The sequence below is a fragment of the Ovis canadensis genome, chromosome X, assembly GCF_042477335.2.
Source record: "Ovis canadensis isolate MfBH-ARS-UI-01 breed Bighorn chromosome X, ARS-UI_OviCan_v2, whole genome shotgun sequence".
Lineage (NCBI taxonomy): Eukaryota > Metazoa > Chordata > Mammalia > Artiodactyla > Bovidae > Ovis > Ovis canadensis.
In genome coordinates this window covers 18,124,333-18,150,770 of record NC_091727.1, presented here as the reverse complement: position 1 = coordinate 18,150,770, position 26,438 = coordinate 18,124,333, and the positions used below count along the sequence as shown (strand labels likewise).

Genomic DNA, 26,438 nt, shown 5'->3' with positions numbered 1-26,438 from the left:
CCTTATTTTTTTAGTTGGAGCATAGTTGCTTTACAATGTTGTGTTGGTTTCTGCCGTACAACACTGCAAATCAGCCGTGTGTGTGTGTGTGTTCTGGCATAGGAGACACAATCTAAGATTCATTTTAGTTTTTGAGAGCTGCCTCTGTTAAATGCTGAAGTGTTTCAGAAGTGGCAGTAAGCTTGAAATATTAATATTCCCTCTTTATTGACTTTTATGCTTTAGTGATTTTCTTGGGTCTTATGTTTTCTGTCTTTTTACCCCAGGACTGACAGATCTTAAAAAGATTGAGTTGGAATTTCAATTATGAACAAGTTTGACAGTTACCAGAAACAAAAGGCCAAGGAGACAGAAAATCCTGTGCTTAGTACCTTATTTTGTAGGTCTCACAGGATTTATTATTCTTACCGCCCCCCCATGCTGTCTCTTCCACTCATTTTAAAAGTGATGCACCCCATTATGCTTTGCTGTCCATAAATTTCAGAAGAAAAGAACATGAGATCTGAAAGGCATTTGACTCTCCAAAGATGAAATGTGTTAAATAGCTAGGTGGCTGGTTAAGGGTTTTTTCTTCACCATTTCCCTTTTAATGCATAGGTTTTTGTCACTGCTTTTTAAATTTAATAGAAGCGTTTACATCAAAAGCTTTTCTTGAGTGGCACATCCTAAGTATTGGGGTACATGGATCATAATACACACACTTTCTTTCCTTCACATCTGATTCGTTCAGCAAACATTTCTTGAGCAAGTTTGAGCGTTTTTTCAGTAGAAGACTACCAACAGGTGGAAATAGGATGTACTGCTTGAGATCTGGCCTCCATTCCAAAAAGCTTATAGTCTAGCTGATGAGACAAAATTGAACTATGTGAGAAGTTAAGAGTGAACTATTTAAATCATAAATGAAAAACAACACATAGAAGACCAGTTGCTTTTTGCTCCTCCTAATGTTTGATATCAGCAGCAGTCCGGGCTCCTCTTGCACTCCATGAGCTGCAGGTGTTTGTGCATTTCTTAGCCCTGTGTGCTACTTCTAATCTGTTTGTTGCCCAGAGAGCTGTTTTCTGTCTTGTGCTGTCTTTTCACCCTATGGGTCATGCTGCTGTTTTCTAGGTCCAAGAATACCGTGAAGCCCTGGAGGGGATACTGATCAGAGGCAAAAACGGGGTCCACTTGTTGCCCGAACTCTACGCCATCCCGCCTGACAAGGTAACCATGTACTTCATTATCTAGAATGAAGTGAGTTGGGCTTGGCCATTTGGTATTTTTCATTCCTCTTTCAGACCTAACACTTTTTCTCCAGAAGTGGTTTCTTGAGTCTTGGGTAGCATTGCTGTTTATCACAGAAGTTACGGATTTGGAGCCATGCTCGACCTGGAGGTTGCCCAAGGGAGGCGTTAGTTGAGGACCTTCAGAGGGTACCTATCCTTCTTCCAAGCTCAGGACCAAGCAGGCCCTAAAATCATAGAACACTGTTGGGCACCATGTTGTTACACATTTCTATGGAAAAAGAAACCAGACAAAATCTCCCTGGGAGAGGGGAAGAGATGTACAGGCATACCTTGCTTTACTGCCACTTTGCAGGTAACTTTGCATTTTTTTTTTTTTTTACTTTTACAAATGGAAGGTTTGTGGCAAGCCTTCAGTGACTTTTTTTGCAATAGTATTTGTTCATTTCATGTCTCTGTCACATTTTGGTAATTCCCACGTTTCAAACTTTTCCATTATTACGGTAATGTGTGATCAGTGATCTTTAATGTTACTACTCGTGAACTTGATGAAGGTTTGGGTCATGGTTAGTATTTTTTAGCAATAAAGTATGTTTAAATTAAGATAGGAATATTTCTTTTAGACATAATGCTGTTGCATACTTAATAGATTACAGTATGTAAAAGTGTTAAGTCGCTCAGTCATGTCCAACTCTTTGTGACCCCATGGACTGTAGCCTGCCAGGCTCCTCAGTCCATGGAATTCTCTAGGGAAGAATACTGAAGTGAGTTGCCATTCCCTTCTTCAGGGGATTTTCCCAACACAGGGATCTGAACCTGGGTCTTCTGCATTGCAGGTGGATTCTTTACCATCTGAACCACCAGGGCAGACCTTGGTATATAGTGGTATAGTGTGAACATAATTTTTTTATGCAGTGGGAAACCAAAAGTTTTGTGTGACTCCATTTATATTCATTTTATTGCAGTGGTTTGGAACCGAGGTCTGCCTGTACAGGGGTAGTTCAGAATCTCTTCCTTTCAGTTACACAGTTCCTGAGCTAGAGCTTGAGTGATCACTTAGAAGCCATTCTATATCAGGAAAAGAGAAACTGGCCAGTTCCAGGAAGATGCCCAAAGGTAGTTTTGTTCTATTCACTTTCCTAAATTGGGTCATGATGGATTGATATATCTTAATGGGAAGATTTCCCTGTACATATCTCATGTTAAGCAGAGAAGAATTCTCATTTCAAGGCTTATTCTCTCTTGAATGTTCCTGTTGCTTTGAAGCTTCATTAAGACATTTTGGGGCAGAAGAGACTTCGGAGAGCAAGGTTCATCCCCCAGCTGACAGGGCCTGCACTAGAGCATAACCCTGCAGTCACATAGCAGCTTGGGTCTAGGAGTTTGTGGTAGAATCAGGCCCACAAGCACATGGTCAGGGGACTGGTAAAGGCCTTGGAAATTATCTGCCTCAGTTCAAAGAGGCTGTGGAATCTGTCAGAGCTCAGACAGCACTGGGCTCTGCTTGGAATTAGACCCTGATTCAGGGCCTCCTGACAATCGCACCCTGCTTCCCAGTGGGTGGTGCATTTTTTGGGGGGGGTGGAGAGTCCGTCATTGTACAGATCAAACCATGGAGCCTGCAGGGGCTGTTTTCTTTCTGACTATTCAAGGTGTAGATTTCCTGCAAATGTATTCATTTTACTATGTGTGATGTGGATGTGTTGTTGGGAGTCTGGGTGCAGCTGACAGTGGGAGCTGGGTAGTTACTTCCTAGCAACTGTGTGTTCAGGTTGCCCCTTTTCCAGAACTGAGGTACTTGACAAGACTAAATTAGTCATGGAGGTAATTTGGAACCTGGAAGCAGAGCAAGGAAACTGCATAGCTTCAAGGGTATTTTACCTATTTTATAGTAGAGATAACCATCCATCCATGTGCCACTAAAAGGCACATTTCCTGACTGTAGTAAATGCTAGGTGTTATATGCTTTTCTTGCGAATATTAACAGTTCTGGCTGCACGGTGTAAAAGGTTACTCTGCAGCTTTTTCTCATCTGACCTCCATGCTTATACTTGTCATTTCAGCATCCTCGTTTAATCCAGTGTATTTACACATCGGCTAGGCACTGATTTTGAATATTCTTTTGAGCACAGTTTGTATTGGCTGCTTCCAGATGACAGCTGGGAAGGTTCACCCATCCCATCAGTAATATGGAGAGACTGCCGCAGACAGAGCCACCCAGACCCCTATGGCACCTTTGTGCAAATTAGAAAAAGGGCCTCATTCTTGGAGCAGCCACAGCCCTGGGCCAAGGCGGCATCCGGCCTGGGTTCCAGCGTCACTCATTTCCACAGCCGGACATACTTCTGCAAGGCACCACTGACCAACGGGGCCTCCATTGAACAGCTTGAGACTCAGGCAAGCGTGCCCAGCAGACGTGCTTGGAGCAGCTGCTCTGGGTCGGGCAGCACGCTAGGTGCTGGGGCACAGAGGGGTCATGATGCTAGCTCTCCCTCTGCTGGCTTGCAAGCTAGGGAGGTGGGAGGAGCAAGTACACGGACTGAGGGCAGATACCGGAGTGCCATGCTGGTGGCAAAGGCTTGGTGCATTAGAGGACCTGCAAGCTGATTGGAAAGACTGAGGTGGAGAGAGGGAGACGCACCTCCACGGGGAGGCAGGAGCTGGCCGAGGGTGGAAGAAGGGCAGAACTGGGCTGTCTTCTGTTCTTTGCATCGACCTGTTCCCATTCCAGATCTGCGCAGTCTTTCTTAACACTACTTACATTTCAAAAAGTTTTAATGTACCATCTGACTGTAAAAGTAATCCTGCAAACTGCAGAACATTCAACATTCTATAGAAAGAAAATATTTCTAATTTTACATTGCAATGTTTTGGAGAAGCTCCCTCCACTTTTTATCCTATTTGATTACTCATAACATTTAATTCTGTTCAGTTGACAAGCTTAAGTTTGTCTTAGTTAACTACAGTAAAATTTTAAAAATTTACTGAATATATTCACATGGGCTTCCCTGATAGCTCAGTTGGTAAAGAATCCGCCTGCAATGCAGGAGACCCTGGTTTGATTCCTCGGTTGGGAAAATCCGCTGGAGAAGGAATTGGCTACCCACTCCAGTGTTCTTGGGCTTCCCTGGTGGCTCAACTGGTAAAAAATCTACCTGCAATGCGGGAGACCTGGGTTTGATCTCTGGATTGGGAAGATTCCCCTAGAGAAGGGAAAAGCTACCCACTCCAGTATTCTTCGGCTTCCCTGGTGGCTCAGCTGCTAAAGAATCCGCCTGCAGTGTGAGAGACTCTGGTTCCATTGTCCATTCCTGGATCAGAAAGATCCCCTGGAGAAGGGAAAGGCTACTCACTCCAGTATTCTGGCCTGGAGAATTCCACGGACTGTGTAGTCCATGGGGTTGCAAAGAGTCAGACACGACTGAGCAACTTTCCCTTTCAGTTTCATATTAACATCACTGATGTTATTAATCCACAAGCAGAGAATAACTCGCCTAATGTTGTTTTTCCTTTGGAGGAAGATGTGTTTTCTATTTCCTTCAACTGGTTTGTTTTCTAGAGAAGGAAATTTTCCAACCCCCAACCAACAAACATTGTAATGATCAAAAACCCAAAGGTCAGCATGGACTTGACAACAGAGAAGGTTCCAGACCGACTTTTACAACATATAGCCAGCACTGCTCATCAGAGAGAACTGTAGCTTGTTTTAATGAGTCAAAGGCCCCCAGTGGATTCAGTGTTTTGAGTCCCTGATGGAAAATGAGTGATCTAATAAGACCCTGACGCTGGGAAAGATTGAAGGCAGGTGGAGGAGGGGACGACAGAGGATGAGATGGTTGGATGGCATCACCGACTCAATGGACATGAGCTTGAGCAAGCTCTGGGAGTTGGTGGTGGACAGGGAAGCCTGGCATGCTACAGTCCATGGGGTTGCAAGAGGTGGACACGATTGACTGAACTGAATAGTAGAATTGTTTTTCCTCAATAAATAGCGCCACCTTCTGGTAATTTTCTTGCATAGGCATGCGGAGTTCATGAACACCTGAGGAGAGCAAGATAGAAAGCTTACATAGCATCCAGAACTACACTGCCACGGCTGTGGTTTGGATTATTGTGCCCATAATACAGCCAAACATAAGCATGAGATCTGAAATTTCTTGTCGCCCAGAGCTGTGCTTAAAGAAGGCAGGCCTGACTTTCAGAGCCTATCTCTGCCTTTTGCCATCAGTGTGCTTGTGGGCAGAGCATTGCTGCAACCAGGCCTGGCCTGGAGTCCCACCTCTGCTGCTTTTAGCCACGTGGACCCCACGGGCCTCAGTTTTCCTGGCCTCCCTGTCCCAGCTCTTGCACAGAATTGGTCTGGAGAATCAAACAAGTAGCACTTTTAAATCCTCTGTGCACTCCCCATGTACAGGGCCACTGGCTGTTTTATCCTCTGACGTTCTAACTTGGGGTTTTCCTCTCTTTGCCAGGTGGATGAAGAGTATAAGAATCCTCACACGGTGGATAGAGTTCCCCTGGGGAAGGTGCCCCATCTGTGGGGTCAGTCCTTGTACATCCTCAGCTCCCTCTTGGCAGAGGTAAGGGACTTGAGGGCTTCATTGCCTGGAAACTATCTGATTGGAAGTTCAAAGGACCCTGGAGGAGCACAGGGGCTCTCTGTTCAGTGTGGCTGTGAATGTCCTTTGCATCTTCATGGCGGTAAAGTCAACTGATTGGGGTTGGCTCTGAGGCTGAAGGCCTGGACTTGGATTCACCCTTACAGTAATCAATTTCGGGGTCACCTGCAAGCCAAGCACTCCCTGTCTCTCCCCCAACACCCCTTCCCACTAGCATTTCCCATCTGTGGCTAGAATGTGGGTGAGTGGACAGTCAGGAGGAGGCTGGAAACTTCTTGGCCAAGGTCCACACATGTGAGAGAGACAGGGTTTGGGAAGCTACTGCACGTGGTCTTGACTCTCCAGTGCTCTCTTACAGGAAGGGGCGGTGGCTGGTTTTCTGTAGTGAATTTTGTGTCAGATGTTCCCTCAGGCCATGATATCCCTGCTGCCTCTGACTCATTCCTTCTTGTGAAACAAGTTTTTACCCCCAGGCTTACATTTTTAAAATACAAATGCTTTTGTGACAGTCCTAAGTGTGAGTGCTTTTTATCACTTGGCTCCTCATTCCTGGGAGGATCCTGCTCAGCTGAGTGTCTGGACCCCTGGGGAGGGGTGTGGGGGAGGGGGGGGGGCGGTCAGGGGAAGCCTGGGGAGCAGTGGATTGGATGTCCCTGGAGTTCCTGGTATGTGAGAGAAGACCCAGGTAAAGCTGTCACGGTGCAAGTGGCCCTTAGGTGCTGAGATCGAGTAGTAGTTTCATGGATACGATCATCTCTGCAATGTCATGGACATGTCCTTGGGAGTGCAAGCTGTGTCTTACACTTTTTTCTTTATGAGTAGGGGAAAATCATATACCTCCTTTGGAAAGCCAACCCTGCCTCTGACTACCTCTGTAAACTTGGGCGGGTCTCTTGACTTCCCTGAGCCTCACTCTTTTCATCTTTATTTACTTTTTTATTGTTCTACAACTTTTGTTTAAATGTAGTTTTTTTTTTTTTTTTTTTTTTAGTTTCTTCATCTTTAGAGTGAAGAGGTTGGGTTTGATCATCTCTGATACGGTCCAGCTCTGATTTCTGTATCAGTGAGATCGGGAACAAATCCCTCTGCTTTTGTTTCCTCCTCCCACAATGAGGGCCCTCATGTAGGCCCAGCATAAGGTCCACCTTGTCCTCAGGACTCCCAGAACACCTTGGTCCCCTGTCTTAGGGTACCTGTCGTTTATAGATCATGTGAGGAAAGCCACATTCAGCGAGTACTTTGCCAACGGGGGGAGGGGGGAGTTTTTTTGTTTTAGGACAGTCAGCTCTGGGCCAAGTCCTCATTCTGCCCCTCATCCTGAGCTCAGTGCCTTGGTTTCCTGGTTTCTCAGTGCATTGGTTTCTCAGGCCAAGGCACCCAATAAGGTGGTGTGAATGGTGGTGCCTACCCGTTAGGAGGACTGTGCGACAGTGCGTGTACAGAGCTCAGCACTGTGCCTGGTGCGGGGTGAGGGCCAGGGAGCACGAGTTACCCTTATTCTCCCACTCATACAAGGTTGGCGTGTTTGACTAGCCCTGGAGAGCTGGCTGCTGTAAACACGATAGAGTGCCATCTAAATGCTATAGTGTACAATATGTTCAGAGAAAAGCAATTGCCTTGGAAAAATATAAAGGACTAAAATACTGAAGATCTTGAGCCTCCAGATATTTTATTTCCAAACTTAGGTTTAAGGTGAACTTTTAGTTTATCAGTGTATCATGGCATTAATACTCCTGTTTTCCTAGGGATTCCTTGCTGCTGGTGAAATTGATCCCTTGAACAGAAGATTTTCCACTTCGGTCAAACCTGATGTCGTCGTACAAGGTTTGTGTGTTTCCTATTCATATTTAACTTTGTAAAACCAATGCGATTTTTACAGCACATTTAATTTTTATTTAGTTATTTATTATTATTTTTTACTTTATTTTACTCTACAATACGGTATTGGTCTTGCTATACAAAGGATGCTTGGGGCTGGTGCACTGCGATGACCCACATTTAATTTTTTTAAAGACTGTGTATGGATATACTTTAGCATATATCAGTTCTGTGAAGTATGTTCTATAACTCAGCAGCTCCTAATCTCAGAGTTGGTTTCTAGCCAGCACTTTTCTTGAATCTAAACCTTGATTGCAACTGGGGCACAAGTGATTCATTGAGCATCATTTTTCATAACTGCTATCCTTTAAAAAGTAGAATGTGACCTTGCTGAAAACTCAAAACCCAAGTGAAAGTTCACTCATTCCTCCCTTGGAGGTCTGACTTCTTTCTAGAGCCGCTGGTCCATGTTCTCACCTGCCTCCCCCCTTCTCCAGCCAACACTTCCATGGAAGTGCAGGGCCAGCCTGACCACTGCTGCAGTGCTGGCTCTGACTGCCCTGTGACTTCCCCTCTCTGTGCCTCAGGCTCTCCCTCCCAGGGGGGACTGTCCAGGAGTGCACACGCCTCAGAGAGCGACCTATACACCAGCTAGTATCAGCACATTGTATCTATGCCTGTGTACCCTAGTGTACACTGTAGATTTCTTAAGGATAGCAGCCTTATTTTTGTAGCTTCTGTATTGCTTGATACACACACACTCAATATAACAAAAGCAATTATTGAGAAAATGAAAGGGAACCCTATCTGTGGCCACAGATGCATTTCGCTGCACTTGCCCGGGTTACAGCAAAGGTCGTGTGTAGGTAGGTCATCACCGGTCAGTGCTGTGTCCCAGGCCTACCGAGACATGCCCAACCATCACAGCATCCTGATGAGGTAGAAACTGTGATGATCATGGTTATCATCCCCTTCTTACATGTGAGGGACCCACAGCTGACCCCACTGTCTCTGCCTGTCACTGGAGCACATGCTGCCAAGTGATCCCTTCAGTCCACAAGGCCGCTTTTCCAACTGCGGGCTGGCACAGCTTGATGGAGCCTGAGCACCATTTTTTTTTTTTTTAATGCAACAGAAGAAAACAGAGTAGAAAATATCAGAGGTTGTGGCCTGGAGGAATGGTCAGTCCGGTCTTGGAAACTTCTCTGCGTGTGGCTCTGTCATATCAGCAGGCTCACAGGTCTCCTCTGAAAGAGTCACTCTCACACAGTGACCGCTGTGTGGCTGTGATCCATGTGGACCTCTTCATGGTGTTGGAAGCTTCCAGAGAGACGGATGTGAAGGGTAGCTGCTGGCCCACTCCTGCATGGCCAATGTCCCCATGCTGGGGCCCAGGGATTACCTTACCATCTCTGCTTGGCTGTAACTGCAGGTTCCCCTCACAGCCTTGTTGTGAGGCTCAGATGAGGTTATGGATATTAACATACTTTGGAGAAGTCTCACATGCTATGTAAGTACAAGGTCTCAGCCGCATTTGTAGGTATCATAGCTTCAGGAGTCACTGGCCTCAGGGTTCAGTGGTAGGGCTCAGGGGGCTACATCAGCAGTAAAGAAGTCTTTCCTCTGGCCTCAACACCGCCCCAAACTACTCCAGTTCCTAGCAGGCTCTATGCAGCTGGACCCGGCAGTGGCCACTCTGTGTGTGGCCAGAGCTCCCTTTTTCTAGCCCCCTCCCTGACACTCCTTCCCTTTGTCAATGCATGATCCCTTCTCTTAAAAGCCGGTGGTACTGGTACAGCAGGAATGGGGTCTAAGCCCATCTCAAACCCCACATCCCAGAGCGCTGCCTGCCAGAGAGCCAGATGCCCAGTCTCGCTCCCTGCAGATGGGCCCCAGCCCGGCCCATTGGGGTGTGCGACCCACCTCTGGGGTGGCTCTTGCCCACCAGCGGGGTCCGTGTGCTCTGCTTCGCAGTGGGCCAAGCTGCCCCACTACCACCAGCCCACAGGTAGGTCCACCCTTCCCTCTCTCCTGAGTGTATAAAGCTCCTCCCCATCAGTCAGAGAGGGAGGACATTGGTAATTTGGCTTGTGACCTGTTGCAAGCCATTTCTACTGGTCTCAGACTATCTTGTACATTGAGGGCACTTGTTAAATATGCATTGTAGGTGTTGAGGGGAGATGAGGCCAGAGAGAACTGGGAAGAGCGACAGGACAAGTGCTGTCCATTTCAAAACCTCCCAGCCTATGGCAAGCCTGCTCATGTGTCTAAGACAGATCAGAGAGAAGAGCAGACAACAGCGAGTGTCTGTGAGGGGACAAGGGCCACCGTCTAATGCAGACACTACGTTCTTGTTCACAGTCACTGTTCTGGCAGAAAACAACCACATTAAGGAGCTGCTGAGGAAACATGGGGTCAACGTCCAGAGTATCACTGACATTCATCCAATCCGAGTCCAGCCAGGACGCATCCTTAGTCACATATATGCCAAGCTTGGTAGGTTTGGGGAAGTAGCAAGGTGTTTTTGGGGAGGTTACATCTTGGTTCTAGGTTTGGGGTCTGGGGGAAACTATGATATGTGTAAATTCTAAAGATTTGGGCAAAGCACCAAAGTAGTTTGATTGCTTTGATGTGAAGAGAAATGGCCAGACAAGCACATTCCTCTCATGTCTGTTCAGGAGATGTCACCACAGGTGGCCAGTGATTTGTCAGATATGTGGTAAAGTAAGGAGCCATCTTTGGAAATTCACAACTGAAGCAGTCATTTGCATCTTGATAATGTTTCTAAATTTTTTCCATGGTCTAAAAAATGCTCATTTACCCATTAAAATGGGAGGTGTATTCTCTTTATCTCAAATCTGACTGTTTAGGATCATGGTTCCATACTAAATAAATAAAAAGTAAACAATAAACTCCTCTTAATAGTTTTATTCCATATAGATGTTTTACTGGGTGCTGTTCTTATATATGCATGAAAAGAAGGGAGTGGGATTCTTTTCTTAATTCATCCTTGTCCCAAAGAAGGATAACAGTATTGGAAAAACCAAACCCCAGAGTGAGTTGTTTAAGATATCAATAAGTTCAGGCTTAGATAGAATCACTTGGATTAGATGTCACTGTGCCTGCTCTAACTTGAATTTTTCTTTTACTTTCTACATAGGACGGAATAAGAATATGAAATTGAGTGGGCGACCGTATCGGCACATTGGTGTCCTCGGGACATCGAAACTATATGTGATTAGGAACCAGATCTTTACTTTCACACCCCAGGTGAGAAGAGCAGGCCAGTAGCAAAGCAACAAGCATTTGTTTATTAAGCTCTCTTTTTCTGTTTGGCGAGCTACTTTGAATGCAGCAGGATGTGCATGCAGGTGTTCAAATACAGACAAAAGATGACATCCAAGACCTAATACAGTCCTTTACTCATGGTAGGTGCTCAGTAAATGCTGCTTAGCTCTGAGTATGCCATCACTTCCAGTATGAAGTGCACACACTTTAAAAATTGGCTAGTGCATGCCACTTACAGCCCTCGTGCCCCCTAACACTCTCTCAGCGTGTCAGCAGGGCCTCTGTCAGTGGACTCCCACACGGGGAGTCTGAGTTTTCAGGCCCCAGCCCCCTTGATGAGATTCTGAATATATCGCTTTATGGGTCTTTTCTTTAGAGTTTTTGTTTCCAAAGGAAACTAGCCCTGTGGAACGCAGATGAAGCCTTTTTCATCCATTCAGCAGCTAGAAAGGCCAACTAAGGGATCAGTTTGTCAGCAGGAGGCACAGCCCCCCAACTACTTGGGCACGTAGTTGGCCGTGGGCTCATGGGTCAGTCACCTCAAGTTGCTCTTTCTCATCCAGCCTGTGCTGCTTGCTCAAATCTTGGGAGTTATTTCCCTTCATAACGAATTTTAGACCAGAGTGGAGTGTGCATGGGTCCAGAGGCCAGGGCAGCAGTATGATTTTCCTGGACATGATGCCACAGTGCCCATAGTTCATGTTAACCAGGCCGTCAGTCAGGTAAACAGTCTCCATGTCTCGCCTGCTCTCAGCGGCCCCACTAGGAAAGCATCTCTGAGCTCAGCAGCCCTGGACCACAACTGGAATTAAGGAGTTATTGATTTCCTTTCAGGGACAGCAGTGCTGGGCTAGGTCCTTAAATCCCCATCTGAGGAGCTATAAATAGCCCTAGCCTAGCGCCCTTTCCTCCCACACTTAGTGCTAATGGAGCCCTGGCTCCAGGCTGGGGCAGATCGATGGGTGTGGTCACAAGGAAAGCCCCACGATGGAGCCAGGGTTGGGTCTCTTCTCTGGAAACAAAATGCAAGGATTAGTGCTGCAGTGAATGACAGCTGAGGTTGTGTGGAGGGGAAGGCAGGACAGTGTTGAACCTGGCCTGTTGTGACTTGCAGTTCACCGACCAGCATCACTTCTACCTGGCCCTGGACAACGAGATGATCGTGGAGATGCTGAGGATTGAGCTGGCCTACCTGTGCACCTGCTGGCGGATGACGGGCAGACCCACGCTCACCTTCCCCGTCACGCATACCATGCTCAGTAAGTCCATGAACTTGATCTGCCCTGACTCATGCCCCATAGGTGGTCTTTAATCTTTGCAAAATGTTTAAAATGAATCCCATGGACAGAGCTAGGTACCAAAGAGGGTTCTGAGGTTGGGAATCTCCTATGCTATACGTATTTTAATTGGTTGGTGTTGATGAACACGTTTCAGCACATACCCAAACAAAGTATTCCCAGATGAAGTGAACTAATTCATCTTTTTTTTATTTTATTTTTAGCAAATGATGGCTCAGATATTCATTCTGCTGTTCTTGCTACAATTCGCAAACTAGAGGATGGATATTTTGGAGGAGCTAGGTAATTTGTGATTTTTTTCTAGAAAACAAAAGTAACATTGACCTTTCTTAAAGCCTTTTACTGCCCTTCTCCCATTTTTCATATCCACTGCTGAACATAGAAGTGTGGAGCTTTCGAGTAAAAAGGAAGTTAAAACATCTAATTCGGTTTACCCATATGAAACTGGAATTATCTCTAAGCAGTATTTGCTGGGTGTTTGTGAAGCTTTTATGGGCGCCAGGAGGCCTGGAGCATAGAGCTGTGAGCGAATCAAGTCTCTCTGAAGTGTCCCCCTTGAGATGTATGTGTGGAATGTGGAGTCTGTTTCTGAAAAAGGTGGGCTAGCAAACCCCCAGTGCCTTGGGGCTGGTAGGTACTCAGTAATCAAATCACTCCTTGAGTGTGCCAACACCTTAAGGGATGGGGGCTCACCTCCCAGGGACACCCCTGTCACAAGGTAGAGGATTTCTCTGTAGCCTGTGTCTTGATCTCCATGAAACTCCTGGAATATGCAAGAAGGGCCCCAGGAGAGCCTCAGCATGCAGCCAGCTCAAGTCACATGTGGCCTTTCCTGAGGTCGGGGAGGCTGCCATTGGGTCCCTGATGGAATGCCAGTTGCTAGAAGTGTTTGGGAATTGAAGTTTGCCTTTCTTCTCACATCCTCCCATGCCAGGGACCCTGCTGCCATGGTAATTTTTTAAATTGTAAACTATATGTAATATAAAATTTGCCACCTAAACCATTTTAAGTGTACAATTCGGTTGCATTAAGTACATTCACATTGTTTGCAACCAGTCTCTTAGAGCTCTTTTCATCTTGTAAAACTGAAACTCTGTACCCTTGAAACCACTCTCCATCTGCCCCGCCCCTGGCCCTGACAACCAGGGGCGTTCTGCTTTCTGTCTCTAGGTGTCTCTCCTAAGTGGCCTCATCTAGTGTTTGCCTTTTTGTGACTGGTTGATTTCACTTAGCCTGATGTCCTCTGGGTTGAGTCACTGTATTATTTCTAAGCACCAGGGCTGGCACCTCTGCTCACTGAACTTGCTGTGGGGTTTGCTGTACACTTGAAGTGGCCCTTGCTCCACGCTTCTCCTGGCCTTTCTCATGACTGTCAGCGAGGTCCTCCTCGGCATTCTGCTGTCAACATCCCAGGGCTGGCGCCATGACTGCAGTTGGCATCCACTTGTGTACAGTTCATCTCCAGCTTGGATAAGTTACCACCTGGCATATGGTGTCATAACTGACAGACAATACCACTCGCCTGTAATTGACTATTTTCCAAAATGAATTCTTTTTCTGAAATCTTATCATCATCAAAAGGATACTGTGTACAATTGTTTGAGCATGCAGTGTATTCTTTGTCTCTTTATGTGTCATCTCACGTTGTCCTTTGCTTTGACTCGAGCAAATATTCCTGTTTTGTATGCAAGGATCTGTAGGCTCAGAGAGCCAGGGGCACAAGATGAGTAGGTGCCAAAGCGCCATGTAAATACTTTAACCACCGTGTCAAGCTGGATGGGGGCTTACAGGAGTTGGGAGGGGGTCCTGGTTACAGAGTATGGCAAACAATTCATAGATCCATGGAAAGAAAGAGGGATGCCTAGGCTCCACGATTCCTACTAAGTAATTCATAATTAAAGTTGAATCTCATTTTGGCTCTTTTTTAAGTCTGAGGGTATTTGAAAAACTGAACTCACTGTATATGCCAGACTCTATCCTGTGGACCCACCTGGTTGTTGTTCAGTTGCTAAGTTGTGTCTGACTCTTTGCAACCCCAATGGACTGCAGCATGTCAGGCTTCCCTGTCCTTCACCATCTCCCAGAGCTTGCTCAAACTCATGTCCATCGAGTCAGTGATGCCATCCAACCATCTCATCCTCTGTCATCCCCTTCTCCTCCTGCCTTCAATCTTTCCCAGCATCAGGATCTTTTCCAGTGAGTCGGCTCTTCACATCAGGTGGCCAAAGTATTGGAGCTTCAGCATCAGTCCTTCCAATGAATGTTCAGGACTGATTTCCTTTAGGATGGACTGACTGGATCTCCTTGCAGTCCATGGGACTATTAAGAGTCTTCCAGCACCACAATTTGAAAGCATCAGTTCTTAGGTGCTCAGACTTCTTGATGGTTCAGCTCTCACATCCATACGTGACTCCTGGAAAAACCATAGCTTTGACTGTATGGCCCTTTGTCAGCAAAATGATGTCTCTGCTTTTTAATTTGCTGCCTAGGTTGGTCATAGCTTTTCTTCCAAGGAGCAAGCATTTTTTAATTTCATGGCTGCAGTCACCCTCTGAAGTGATTTTGGAGCCCAGAAAATCTGTCACTATTTCCATTGTTTCTCCATCTATTTGCCATGAAGTGATGGGACCCAATGACATGATCTTAGTTTTTTGAATGTTGAGTTTTAAGCCAGCTTTTTCACTCTCCTTTCACCCTCATCAAGAGGCTCTTTAGTTCATCTTCGCTTTCTGCCATAAGGTGGTGTCATCTGCATACCTGCGATTATTGATATTTCTCCCAGCAATCTTCATTCCAGCTTGTGCTTCATCCAGCCCGGCATGTCACATGATGTACTCTGTATATAAGTTAAATAAGCAGGGTGACAATATACAGCCTTGACATACTCCTTTCCCAATTTGGAACCAGTCTACTGTTTCATGTCCAGTTCTAACTGTTGCTTCTTGACCTGCATACAGGCTTCTCAGGAGACAGGTAGGATGGTCTGATATTCCCATCTCTTAAGAGTTTTCTACAGTTTGTTGTGATCTGCATAGTCAAAGGCTTTAGTGTAATCAGTGAAGCAGAAGTACGTGTTTTTCTGGAACTCTCTTGCTTTTTCTGTGATCCAACAGATATTGGCAATTTGATCTCTGGTTCCTCTGCCTTTTCTAAATCCAGCTTGAACATCTGGAAGTTCTCAGTTCAAACACTGTTGAAGGCTAGCTTGAAGGATTTTTAGCATGACCTTGCTAGCATGTGAGAAGAGCACAGTTGTGTGGTAGTTTGAACATTTTTTAGCATTGCCCTTCTTTGGTATTGGAATAAAAATTGACCTTCTCCAGTCCTGTGGCCACTGCCAAGTTTTCCAAATTCGCTGGCATATTGAGTACAGAACTTTCACAGCATCATCATTTAGGATTTGAAATAGCTCAGCTAGAGTTCTCTCACCTCCACTAGCTTTGTAGTGATGCTTCCTAAGGCCCACTTGACTTCACACTCCAGGATGTCTGATCCTAGGTGAGTGACACACCATCATTGTTAAACAGGTCATTAAGACCTTTTTTGTACAGTTCTGTGTATTCTTGTCACCTCTTCTTAATGTCTTCTGCTTCTGTTAGGTCCTTACTGTTTCTGCCCTTTACTGTGCTTATCATTGCATGAAATATTCTCTTGGTATCTCTGATTTTCTTGAAGAGATCTCTAGTCTTTCCAGTTCTATTGTTTTCCTCTTTCTTTGCACTGGAGACCCCGGTTCCATTTTCCATTCCTGGATCGGGAAGATCCACTGGAGAACGGATAGGCTACCCACCTACTCCATTATTCTTGGGCTTCCCTTGTGGCTCAGCTGGTAAAGAATCCACCTGCAATACGGGAGACCTGAGTTTGTTCCCTGAGTTGGGAAGATCCCCTGGAGTAGGGAAAGGCTACCCACTCCAGTATTCTGGCCGAGAGAATTCCATGGTCTGTATAGTCCATGGGGTCCCAAAGAGTTGGACAGGACTCAGAGACTTTCACTTTCACCTTTACTCAATTAGAAGGCTTTTCTCACTCTCAGGCAGTGCTTCTTGCCTTCTTGAGGCTCACACACTTGTGAATTCATTTGCATTGCCTGCTTCTGTTTACTCTTCTCCAACTAAGCCATTTAAACCAGTCATAATCTAACCCTGGTAGCTCTGAGGCAGCTTATAGTTCTCTGCCTCCGGATCTAACATTTTAAGAATAATGTTAGAGAGCCACATAGTGCTGGCTCTCTTTCTGTAGGGTAGACATCCCAGGCTTGGGAAGCAAGAACTTGGAGACTGCTACCTTTGTAGAAGAACCCCATACTGCCAAACCCTGCTCCCAGAGGTTTTGTGGAACTTTTCCCAGACTGACGATAGGGCAACTCTGGGCCAGTGTCCCCTCTGGAGATGGCCCGCCCATTACATTCCTTCTAGAGAGAACTTTGCTCAGAGCAGTGACTCTCCCAACATTTACCCCCCACTCTCCTCCCTGGGCCTTGTGTGACAGGGACTCATAAAAGCTAGCACTAGTGCACCCAGAGATTCTTGTGATTTTGTTCTGGTCTAGTTGTTTCAGGGCAAAAAATCCTTAAGGGTTGGCTCTGTTTAAAAGTGGTTCTCTCAATATGTTTTGTAAAACTTTGGTTCAGTAAAATAGATTTCTATTTGTGTTGGGTTTGGGAATAAGAAATCAGTATGATTCATTTTGGCTTCTAATATGCTGTGTGCTTCCACTTCATACTTGCTATTGAATTTTCATTTTCGTTTCTTGGCTGGACTACTTGTATGGGGCAGTCTGCAAGTGACGTATTTATGGATTCTGGCAGAAACGCCACTTAGTTATTGAAAATCATCTCTGGATGATTCATCATGGAAGTTTGTCTGCGTCCACCTATATCTCTAACAAAGTGTCTCCTTGGCAGAGTAAAATTAGGGAGTCTTTCGGAATTTCTCACCACCTCTTTCTACACGTATCTGACCTTCCTGGATCCAGACTGTGATGAGAAGTTGTTTGATGATGCCAGTGAAGGGACCTTCAGTCCTGATAGTGATTCAGACCTGGGAGGATATTTGGAAGACACCTATAATCAAGGTATGGCTTGGAATGCCTTTGCAGGCAGTCCCTGAATTTATTTAAACCTTGGCATTGTGATAAAGTTGCCCTAAAACTCAAGCACAGAAAAATGATTGGTAACAAATGATTAGTACAACAAAAAAGTCTTCAGAAACTTTGATGTATTAAAATGAATAAAAGAAAGTTAGTTGCTCAGTCATGTCAGACTCTTTGCAATCCCATGGACTGTAGCCCACCAGGCTCCTCTGTCCATGGGTTCTCCAGGCAAGAATACTGGAGCGGATTGCCACTTTAAAAACCTAAACTGCGAAAGTGAGGCTTTCTTTTAAACCTAGAGGGACAAAGAGTTTTAGGAATGGAGACTTTTCACAAAATATAAAGAAACACATTTCCTGAATTTTCAAAGGAGTGGTAGAATGGTCTTGGCTCGATTGGATGTAAGTGATGAAATCTTATGTATATAACATTTCTCAAACTGAGCAGAGTTTGGGGTTGAAGTGACCTGTTATTCACTTCTAGATAGGACTTGGGATTGGGTCTGTGGGGCATACCATAATGTGTAGCTCATTCAGGACAAATGAAAACCATCCAAAAGATTGGATGTTGACTGCTGGCCCTCAGATTGTCTACATATTCAGCTCATCCTGGGATGATGTGATGTAAACACCATCTTGACCTGTATTTTTCTTTTTTTAGACTGAAGTTTTTCCAAACAATAACTTTATAAACACATGTATCATCTAGGTAAATCTCTTCCTTTCTAGAGGCAGAGTGGAAGTCAAGTATCTATATCAAAATGTTGTCTTCTGCTAAATCTGTTCAGCACTTGCAGCTACACATAATCACTTTTATGCATTTAGGTTGTTTCTGCAGCTTGTTTTCATTGGCTCTTTTTCTTACCTGTTTAATTACAGAAAGCCAGGATGAGCTTGACCAGTATATCAACCACCTTCTGCAGAGCACATCGTCGAAGTGCTATCTGCCAGCTCTCTGTAAGAAGACAGAGGACAACCAGGTTTTCAGTGCTATCCATTCCACTCGGGATATACTTTCCGTGATGGCAAAAGCAAAGGGTTTGGAAATTCCATGTATGTTATTAACTCTTCTCTGCCTACTAAAATAACCTCTTTTATGAAAGTAATGTGTGAGCATAATGTACAAGTCAAAGGATCCTAAAGGCAACAAAATGCAGCTGTTTACTGCCTTACCTTTCCCCTCCTAACTTCCCCCAGTCCTTCTACTTAGGGACCACCACTTTTCAACTCTTAGTTGTTTCTTTTCATATTTATATATCTTTGAATGACCTGAATCAAATCCCTTATGATTATACAGTAGAAATGAGAAATAGATTTAAGGGACTAGATCTGATAGAGTACCTGATGAACTATGGATGGAGGTTCGTGACATTGTACAGGAGACAGGGATCAAGACCATCCCCAAGAAAAAGAAATGCAAAAAAGCAAACTGGCTGTCTGAGGAGGCCTTAAAAATAGCTCAGGAAAGAAGAGAATCAAAAAGCAAAGGAGAAAAGGGAAGATATACCCATTTGAATGCAGAGTTCCAAAGAATAGCAAGGAGAGATAAGAAAGCCTTCTTCAGAGATCAGTACAAAGAAATGGAGAAAAACAACAGAATGGGAAAGACTAGAGATCTCTTCAAGAAAGTCAGAGATACCAAGGGAACATTTCATGCAAAGATGGGCTCAATCAAGGACAGAAATGGTATGGACCTAACAGACGCAGAAGAGATTAAGAAGAGGTGACAAGAATACATAGAAGAACTATACAAAACAGATCTTCATGACCCAGATCATCACAATGGTGTGATCACTCACCTAGAGCCAGACATCCTGGAATGTGAAGTCAAGTGGGCCTTAGGAAGCATCGCTACAAACAAAGCTAGTGGAGGTGATGGAATTACAGTTGAGCTATTTCAAATCCTAAAAGATGATGCTGCAAAAGTGCTGCACTCGATATGCCAGCAAATGTGGAAAACTCAGCAGTGGCCACAGGACTGGAAAAGGTCAGTTCTCATTCCAATCCCAAAGAAAAGCAATGCCAAAGAATGCTCAAACTACTGCACAATTGCGCTCATCTCACATGCTAATATAGTAATGCTCAAAATTCTCCAAGCCAGGCTTCAGCAGTACGTGAACCATGAACTTCCAGATGTTCAAGCTGGTTTTAGAAAAGGCAGGGGAACCAGAGATCAAATTGCCAACATCTGTTGGATTATGGAAAAAGCAAGAGAGTTCCAGAAAAACATCTGTTTCTGCTTTATTGACTGTACCAAAGCCTTTGACTGTGTGGATCACAAGAAACTGTGGAAAATTCTTCAAGAGATGGGAATACCAGACCGCTTGACCTGCCTCTTGAGAAACCTATATGCAGGTCAGGAAGCAACAGTTAGAACTGAACATGGAACAGCAGACTGGTTCCAAATAGGAAAAGGAGTACGTCAAGGCTGTATATTGTCACCCTTCTTATTTAATTTCTATGCAGAGTACATCATGAGAAATGCTGGACTGGAAGAAACACAAGCTGGAGTCAAGATTGCTGGGAGAAATATCAATAACCTCAGGTATGCAGATGACACTACCCTTATGGCAGAAAGTGAAGAGGAACTAAAAAGCCCCTTGATGAAAGTGAAAGAGGAGAGTAAAAAAGTTGGCTTAAAGCTCAACATTCAGAAAACAAGATCATGGCATCTGGTCCCGTCACTTCATGGCATATAGATGGGGAAACAGTGTCAGACTTTATTTTGGGGGCTCCAAAATCCCTGCAGATGGTGATTGCAGCCATGAAATTAAAAGACACTTACTCCTTGGAAGAAAAGTTATGACCAACCTAGATAGCATATTAAAAAGCAAAGACATTACTTTGCCAACAAACGTCCTTCCAGTCAAGGCTATGGTTTTTCCAGTAGTCATGTATAGATGTGATAGTTGGGCCATAAAGAAAGCTGGGTGCCGAAGAATTGATGCTTTTGAACTGTGGTGTTGGAGAAGACTCTTGAGAGTCCCTTGGACTGCAAGGAGATCCAACCAGTCCATCCTAAAGGAGATCAGTCCTGGGTATTCATTGGAAGGAATGATGCTAAAGCGGAAACTCCAATACTTTGGCCACCTGATGCAAAGAGCTGACTCATTTGAAAAGACCCTGATGCTGGGAAAGATTGAGGGCAGGAGAAGGGGACAACAGAGGATGAGATGGTTGGATGGCATCACTGACTCAATGGACATGAGTTTGGGTGGACTCTGGGAGTTGGTGATGGACAGGGAGACCTGACGTGCTCTGGTTCATGGGGTCGCAAAGAGTCGGACATGACTGAGCGACTGAACTGAGCTGCTGTCTTTGATGCATCAAGTTTATTCAGTATCTGTGACCTTTCTCTTATGCAGGTGAGGAATTCACCTGTCTTAAATCACCACTCCTCTACTTCACTTCCTCTAACCTGTCCATGCAGTTGTATTAAGGTTTAGTTAAATCAGTATTCTGTCTTTGTATGTATGTAAATATTATTCCCAACTCAGTATTATACTACATTATAATTTTTGCTTTTCATTTTTTTCTAAAAATAACAGTTGCCCTTGTAATTAGCTTCACTTCCCTCCAGTGGCCACGCAATAGAAACTTCCACAAGGTCAAGCATATGTATGAAACTCATGGTCCCCCTACTTACAGTCCAAAAGTCTCTTCCTGACTGATTGCTCTCTAGGCCTTTTGGATACCTGGCATCCTGGGACTCTTCTTTATTATAATCCTTGGAATCTCCTTTGCTTATCTCTTCAGTTGGGTTCCCTGTTTCTTGATTCTGGCATATTCTCCCTTCTCGATTTATTCCTTTGGTGGAATACATCCTAGAATAGTTTCAATAGTTTCACTGGAACAGGGCCCAGTGATGGTAGCCCTCAGCGTGCGTGTTTCTGAAGTTCACTGACTGTTTTGGCCTGACTGCCCTCTGTGTCCAGGATATAGATTTTTTATTTCCACTTGGCTGCATGCAGCATGTAGGATCTTAGTTCCACAGCCTGAGATCAAATCCATGCCCCCTCCAACAGGAATGTGGAGTCTTAACCACTGGACCTCCAGGGAAGTCCCCAGGATGTAGATTTTATCCTGAAATCTTCCTTCACCATCATACTGGAGAATTCCTTCTTGACTCTCCTATTTTCCGTATCTCAGCTTTTCCTCTTGGTTAGCTTACTGTCTTATTTGGTAGAGGACATCCAGTAGTTCCTAGGAAACAGTTTATGTCAGGTAAAATTGTTGAGACCTTTGAAGTCTGAAAACTGTTGTTCAGTCACTGAGCTGTGTCCAACTCTTGGCAACCCCATGGACGGCAGCACGCCAGGCTTCCCTGTCCTTCACTGTCTCCTGGAGTTTGTCTGAAAACTGTTGTTCATTCACTAAATTGTGTCCAACTCTTTGCGACCCCATGGACAGCAGCGTGCCAGGCTTTCCTGTCCTTCACTGTCTCCCGGAGTTTGCTCAAACTCATGTCCAATGAGTCAGTAATGCCATCCAACATATCATTCTCTTTGGCCCCCTTCTCCTGCCTTCAATCTTTCCTAGCTTCAGGGTCTTTTCCAATGAGTCGACACTTTGCAGCAGATGGCCAAAGTATTGGAGCTTCAGCTTTAGCATCAGTCCTGCCAATGAATATTTAGGACTGATTTCCTTTAGGATTGACTGGTTTGATCTCCTTGCTGTCCAAGGATCTCTCAAGAATCTTCTCCAGCACCACAGTTCAAAGGCATTGTTCGACACTCAGCCTTCTTTATGGTCCAACTCTCACATCTGTACATGACTGCTGGAAAAGCCATAGATTTGACTATATGGACCTTTGCCGGCAAAGTGATGTCTCTGCTTTCTAATATACTGTCTAGGTTTGTCATAGCTTTCTTCCAAGGAACAAGCGTCTTTTAATTTCATGAATCCAGTCACTGTCCGCAGTGATTTTTGGAGCCCAGGAAAATAAAGTCTGTCACTTTTTCCATTTTCCCCCATCTATTTGCCATGAAGTGATGGGACCCGATGACATGATCTTGGTTTTCTGAATGTTGAGTTTTTAAGCCAGCTTTTTCACTCTCCTCTTTCACCCTCATCAAGAGGCTTTTTAGTTCCTCTTTACTCTGTGCTGTTGGAGTGGTATCATCTGCATATCTGAGGTTGCTGATACTTCTGGCTATCTTGACTCCAGCTTTAGCCTCGTCCAGCCCAGCATTTTGCAGATGTACTCTGCATAGATTTTGAACCAGTCCATTGTTCCATGTCCAGTTCTAACTGTTGCTTCCTGACCTGCATACAGGTTTCTCAGGAGGCAGGTAAGGTGGTCTGGTACTCCCATCTCTTGAAGAATTTTCCACAGTTTGCTGTGGTCTACATTGTCAAAGGCTTTAGTGTAGTCAATGAAGCAGTAGTAGATGTTTTTCTGGAATTGCTTTGCTTTCTCTATGATCCAACAGATGTTGGCAATTTGGTTTCTGGTTTCTCTGCCTTTTCTGAATCCAGTTTGTACATCTGGAAGTTCTCAGTTCAAATACTGTTGAAGCCTAGCTTGAAGGATTTTGCTAGCATGTCAGATGAGCACAGTTGTTCAGTTGTTTGAACATTCTTTGGCATTGCCCTTCTTTGGTATTGGGATGAAGACTGACCTTTTCCAGTCCTGTGGCCACTGCTGAGATTTCCAAATTTGCTGGCATATTGAGTGTAGCACTTTTACATTATCTTTTAGGATTTGAAATAGTTCAGCAGGAATTCATCACCTCTACCAGCTTTGATCGTAGTAATGCTTCCTAAGGCCCGCTTGACCTCACACTCCAGGCAGGATGTCTGGCTCTAGGTGACTGACTACCCCATCGTGGTTATATGAGTTATTAAGACCTTTTTTGTACAGTTCTTCTGTGCATTCTTGCCACCTCTCCTTAATCTCTTCTGCTTCTGTTAGGTCCTTACTGTTTCTGTCCTTTACGGTGCCCATCTTTGCATGAAATGTTCCCTTGGTATCTCTAATTTTCTTGAAGAGATCTCTAGTCATTCCCATTTTATTGTTTACCTCTATTTCTTTGCACTTTCACTTAAGGTTTTCTTATCTCTCATTGCTATTCTTTGGAACTCTGCATTTAGATGGGTATATCTTTCCTTTTCTCCTTTGCCTTTCTTGTCTCTTCTTTCTCAGCTGTTTGTAAGGCCTCCTCAGACAACCATTTTGCCTTGTTGCATTTCTTTTTCTTGAGTATGGTTTTGATCGCTGCCTTATGTACAGTGTTACAAACCTCTGTTGATAGTTCTTCAGTGACTCTATCAGATCTATCCCTTGTCACTTCCTGTGTATAATCCTCAGGGATTTGATTTAGGTCATACCTGAATGGTCTAGTGGTTTTCCCTACTTTATTCACTTTAAGTCTAAGTTTTGCAATAAGGAGCTCATGATCTGATCCACAGTCAGCTCTTGGTCTTGTTTTTACTGGCTATAGAACTTCTCCATCTTTGCTGCAAAGAATATAATCAATCTGATTTTGTTATAAACCATCTGGTGATGTCATGTGTAGAGTTACCTCTTGTGTTGTTGGAAGAGGGTGTTTGCTATGACAGGTGTTCTCCTAGCTACAGATTTTCCCTATCCATATGAGAGAGTGGCTGAGTATAGAATTCTAGATTGAAATAAATTCTCCTTGATAATTTTGAAAGCCTCCCTTCACTGTCCTCTTTCTGTCAGTGTTGCTGTTGATAAATCTGAACCCATTCTGATTTTTGATTCTTTAAATGTAAACTGTTACTCTCTTTCAAAGTTTTTAGTTTTTTCTTTACTCTCAGGTTCTGAAATTCCAATGGTGTGCCTTGTTCTGGGTGTATTTTCATCCACTGTGTTGGCTGCCCAGTGGATCTTGTCTGTCTGGAAATGTGTGTTTTTCAGTCCTGTACAGTTCTGATAATTTCTTGATTCATTTCTTTCCTTACATTTTCTCTGTCCTGTCTCTCTGGTGTTTTGTGATTCTAATATTGACCTCCTGGAGAAGTCTTTTATCATTTCTGTCCTGTCTTTCATTTCTCTGTCTTTTGCTCTGTTCTGAGGACAATTGTTTGAACCTTTTGTTCCACCTGCTCAATTGACTTTTTCCTATTTTGCTGTCATGGTTTAAATCTTTGTTCTCTGAATTGTATCTCTTCTTGTCTCATGCATGCAGTACAATTTTTATCACTCTAGTAAAGTTAATGGCAGAGATTTTTGGTTTTCTTTTTACATTTTCTTCTCCCTAAATGGTCTCCCATTTTCCCCAAGTCAGTGTTTCCTGTTGCTTTTGGTCTCTCTCTTTCACATTAGTCTTTCCTCCAGTGCTGGGTGTCCCTTGGTTATCTGCTCAGCATGAGGCCCTCCAAGCCTGTGAGTGGGGCCTGTTGAGTTTATGGGTGTAGGCAGGGCAGATTTCCCAGAGATGTTCTACAGTCTCCTTCGCAATGTCCTTCTTAACTGATAAAGGTCTGATTGCCTATACAGTCACTTATTCCCCCAAGGTGTTTAGCCATGGCCTCAGACATGTGGGTCAGCACCTCCTCCAGAGACTCACATACCACCCCCTTTATACCCTCTTCAGAGAGACCCTTTAATCTTCTATCAGGGTGAGCAAGGCTGTTATCAAGTTATGTGGAGTTGCAGAAGGCATCTAGGGAGCTCACTGCCTCGCACACAGCTTCTTCTCTGTCTTCCTTCTCTTGGATACCCTCCCTCGACCCGCAGGTGCTAGAGGTCCATGGTGCAGCGAGCTCCTTAAACTTCTAAGGATGCTCTGATAGAAATTTGACTGCTGCTTGTTTTCCCCACTGTAGTCTTGGGGTTTGGTTGCCTTGGGTCTCCTAAACCAATTGTCTTTTATCCATTGGCTTTCCAACTCTATTATTGTCTTCTGCTCACCTTCCCTATTTTTTAGGATTTGCCTTTTTAAAAAAATTATTTTTGTATTGTTATTGGTGGTTTCAGTTCAGTTCAGTTGCTCAGTCATGTCCGACTCTTTGCGACCCCATGAATCGTAGCACGCCAGGCCTCCCTGTCCATCACCAACTCCAGGAGTTCACTCAGACTCACGTCCATCGAGTCGGTGATGCCATCCAGCCATCTCATCCTCTGTCGTCCCCTTCTCCTCCTGCCCCCAATCCCTCCCAGCATCAGAGTCTTTTCCAGTGAGTCAACTCTTCTCATGAGGTGGCCAAAGTACTGGAGTTTCAGCTTTAGCATCATTCCTTCCAAAGAAATCCCAGGGCTGATCTCCTTTAGGATGGACTGGTTGGATCTCCTTGCAATCCAAGGGACTCTCAAGAGTCTTCTCCAACACCACAGTTCAAAAGCATCGATTCTTCGGCGCTCAGCCTTCTTCACAGTCCAACTCTCACATCCATACATGACCACAGGAAAAACCATAGCCTTGACTAGATGGACCTTAGTCAGCAAAGTAATGTCTCTGCTTTTGAATATGCTGTCTAGGTTGGTCATAACTTTTCTTCCAAGGAGTAAGCGTCTTTTAATTTCATGGCTGCAGTCACCATCTGCAGTGATTTTGGAGCCCCCCAAAATAAAGTCTGACACTCTTTCCACTGTTTCCCCATCTATTTCGCATGAAGTGATGGGACCAGATGCCATGATCTTCGTTTTCTGAATGTTGAGCTCTAAGCCAACTTTTTCACTCTCCTCTTTCACTTTCATCAAGAGGCTTTTTAGTTCTTCTTTCTGCCATAAGGGTGGTGTCATCTGCATATCTGAGGTGATTGATATTTCTCCCAGCAATCTTGATTCCAGCTTGTGTTTCTTCCAGTCCAGCGTTTCTCATGATGTACTCTGCATTGAAGTTAAATAAGCAGGTTGACAATATACAGCCCTGACGTACTCCTTTTCCTGTTTGGAACCAGTCTGTTGTTCCATGCCCAGTTCTAACTGTTGCTTCCTGACCTGCATACAGATTTCTCAAGAGGCAGGTCAGGTGGTCTGGTATTCCATCTCTTTCAGAATTTTCCACAGTTTATTGTGATCCACACAGTCAAAGACTTTGGCATAGTCAACAAAGCAGAAACAGATGTTTTTCTGGAACTCTCTTGCTTTTTCCATAATCCAACAGATGTTGGCAATTTGATCTCTGG

The 26,438-nt window shown here is 44.5% G+C and overlaps 1 protein-coding gene across 3 annotated transcripts in view; it reads left to right on the top strand.

Annotated features, from left to right (window-relative positions):
- The window catches only part of PHKA2 (phosphorylase kinase regulatory subunit alpha 2), a 96,711-nt gene that overhangs the window by 50,672 nt on the left and 19,601 nt on the right, over window positions 1-26,438 (top strand). For all 3 annotated transcript variants that reach the window (XM_070289849.1, XM_070289847.1, XM_070289848.1), the window contains exons 12-20: window positions 1,111-1,206; window positions 5,699-5,806; window positions 7,591-7,669; window positions 10,025-10,159; window positions 10,824-10,933; window positions 12,066-12,210; window positions 12,453-12,531; window positions 17,156-17,325; window positions 18,222-18,395. In XM_070289849.1, the coding sequence (XP_070145950.1) occupies window positions 1,111-1,206; window positions 5,699-5,806; window positions 7,591-7,669; window positions 10,025-10,159; window positions 10,824-10,933; window positions 12,066-12,210; window positions 12,453-12,531; window positions 17,156-17,325; window positions 18,222-18,395 (1,096 nt within the window). The remainder of the gene's footprint in view (window positions 1-1,110; window positions 1,207-5,698; window positions 5,807-7,590; window positions 7,670-10,024; window positions 10,160-10,823; window positions 10,934-12,065; window positions 12,211-12,452; window positions 12,532-17,155; window positions 17,326-18,221; window positions 18,396-26,438) is intronic.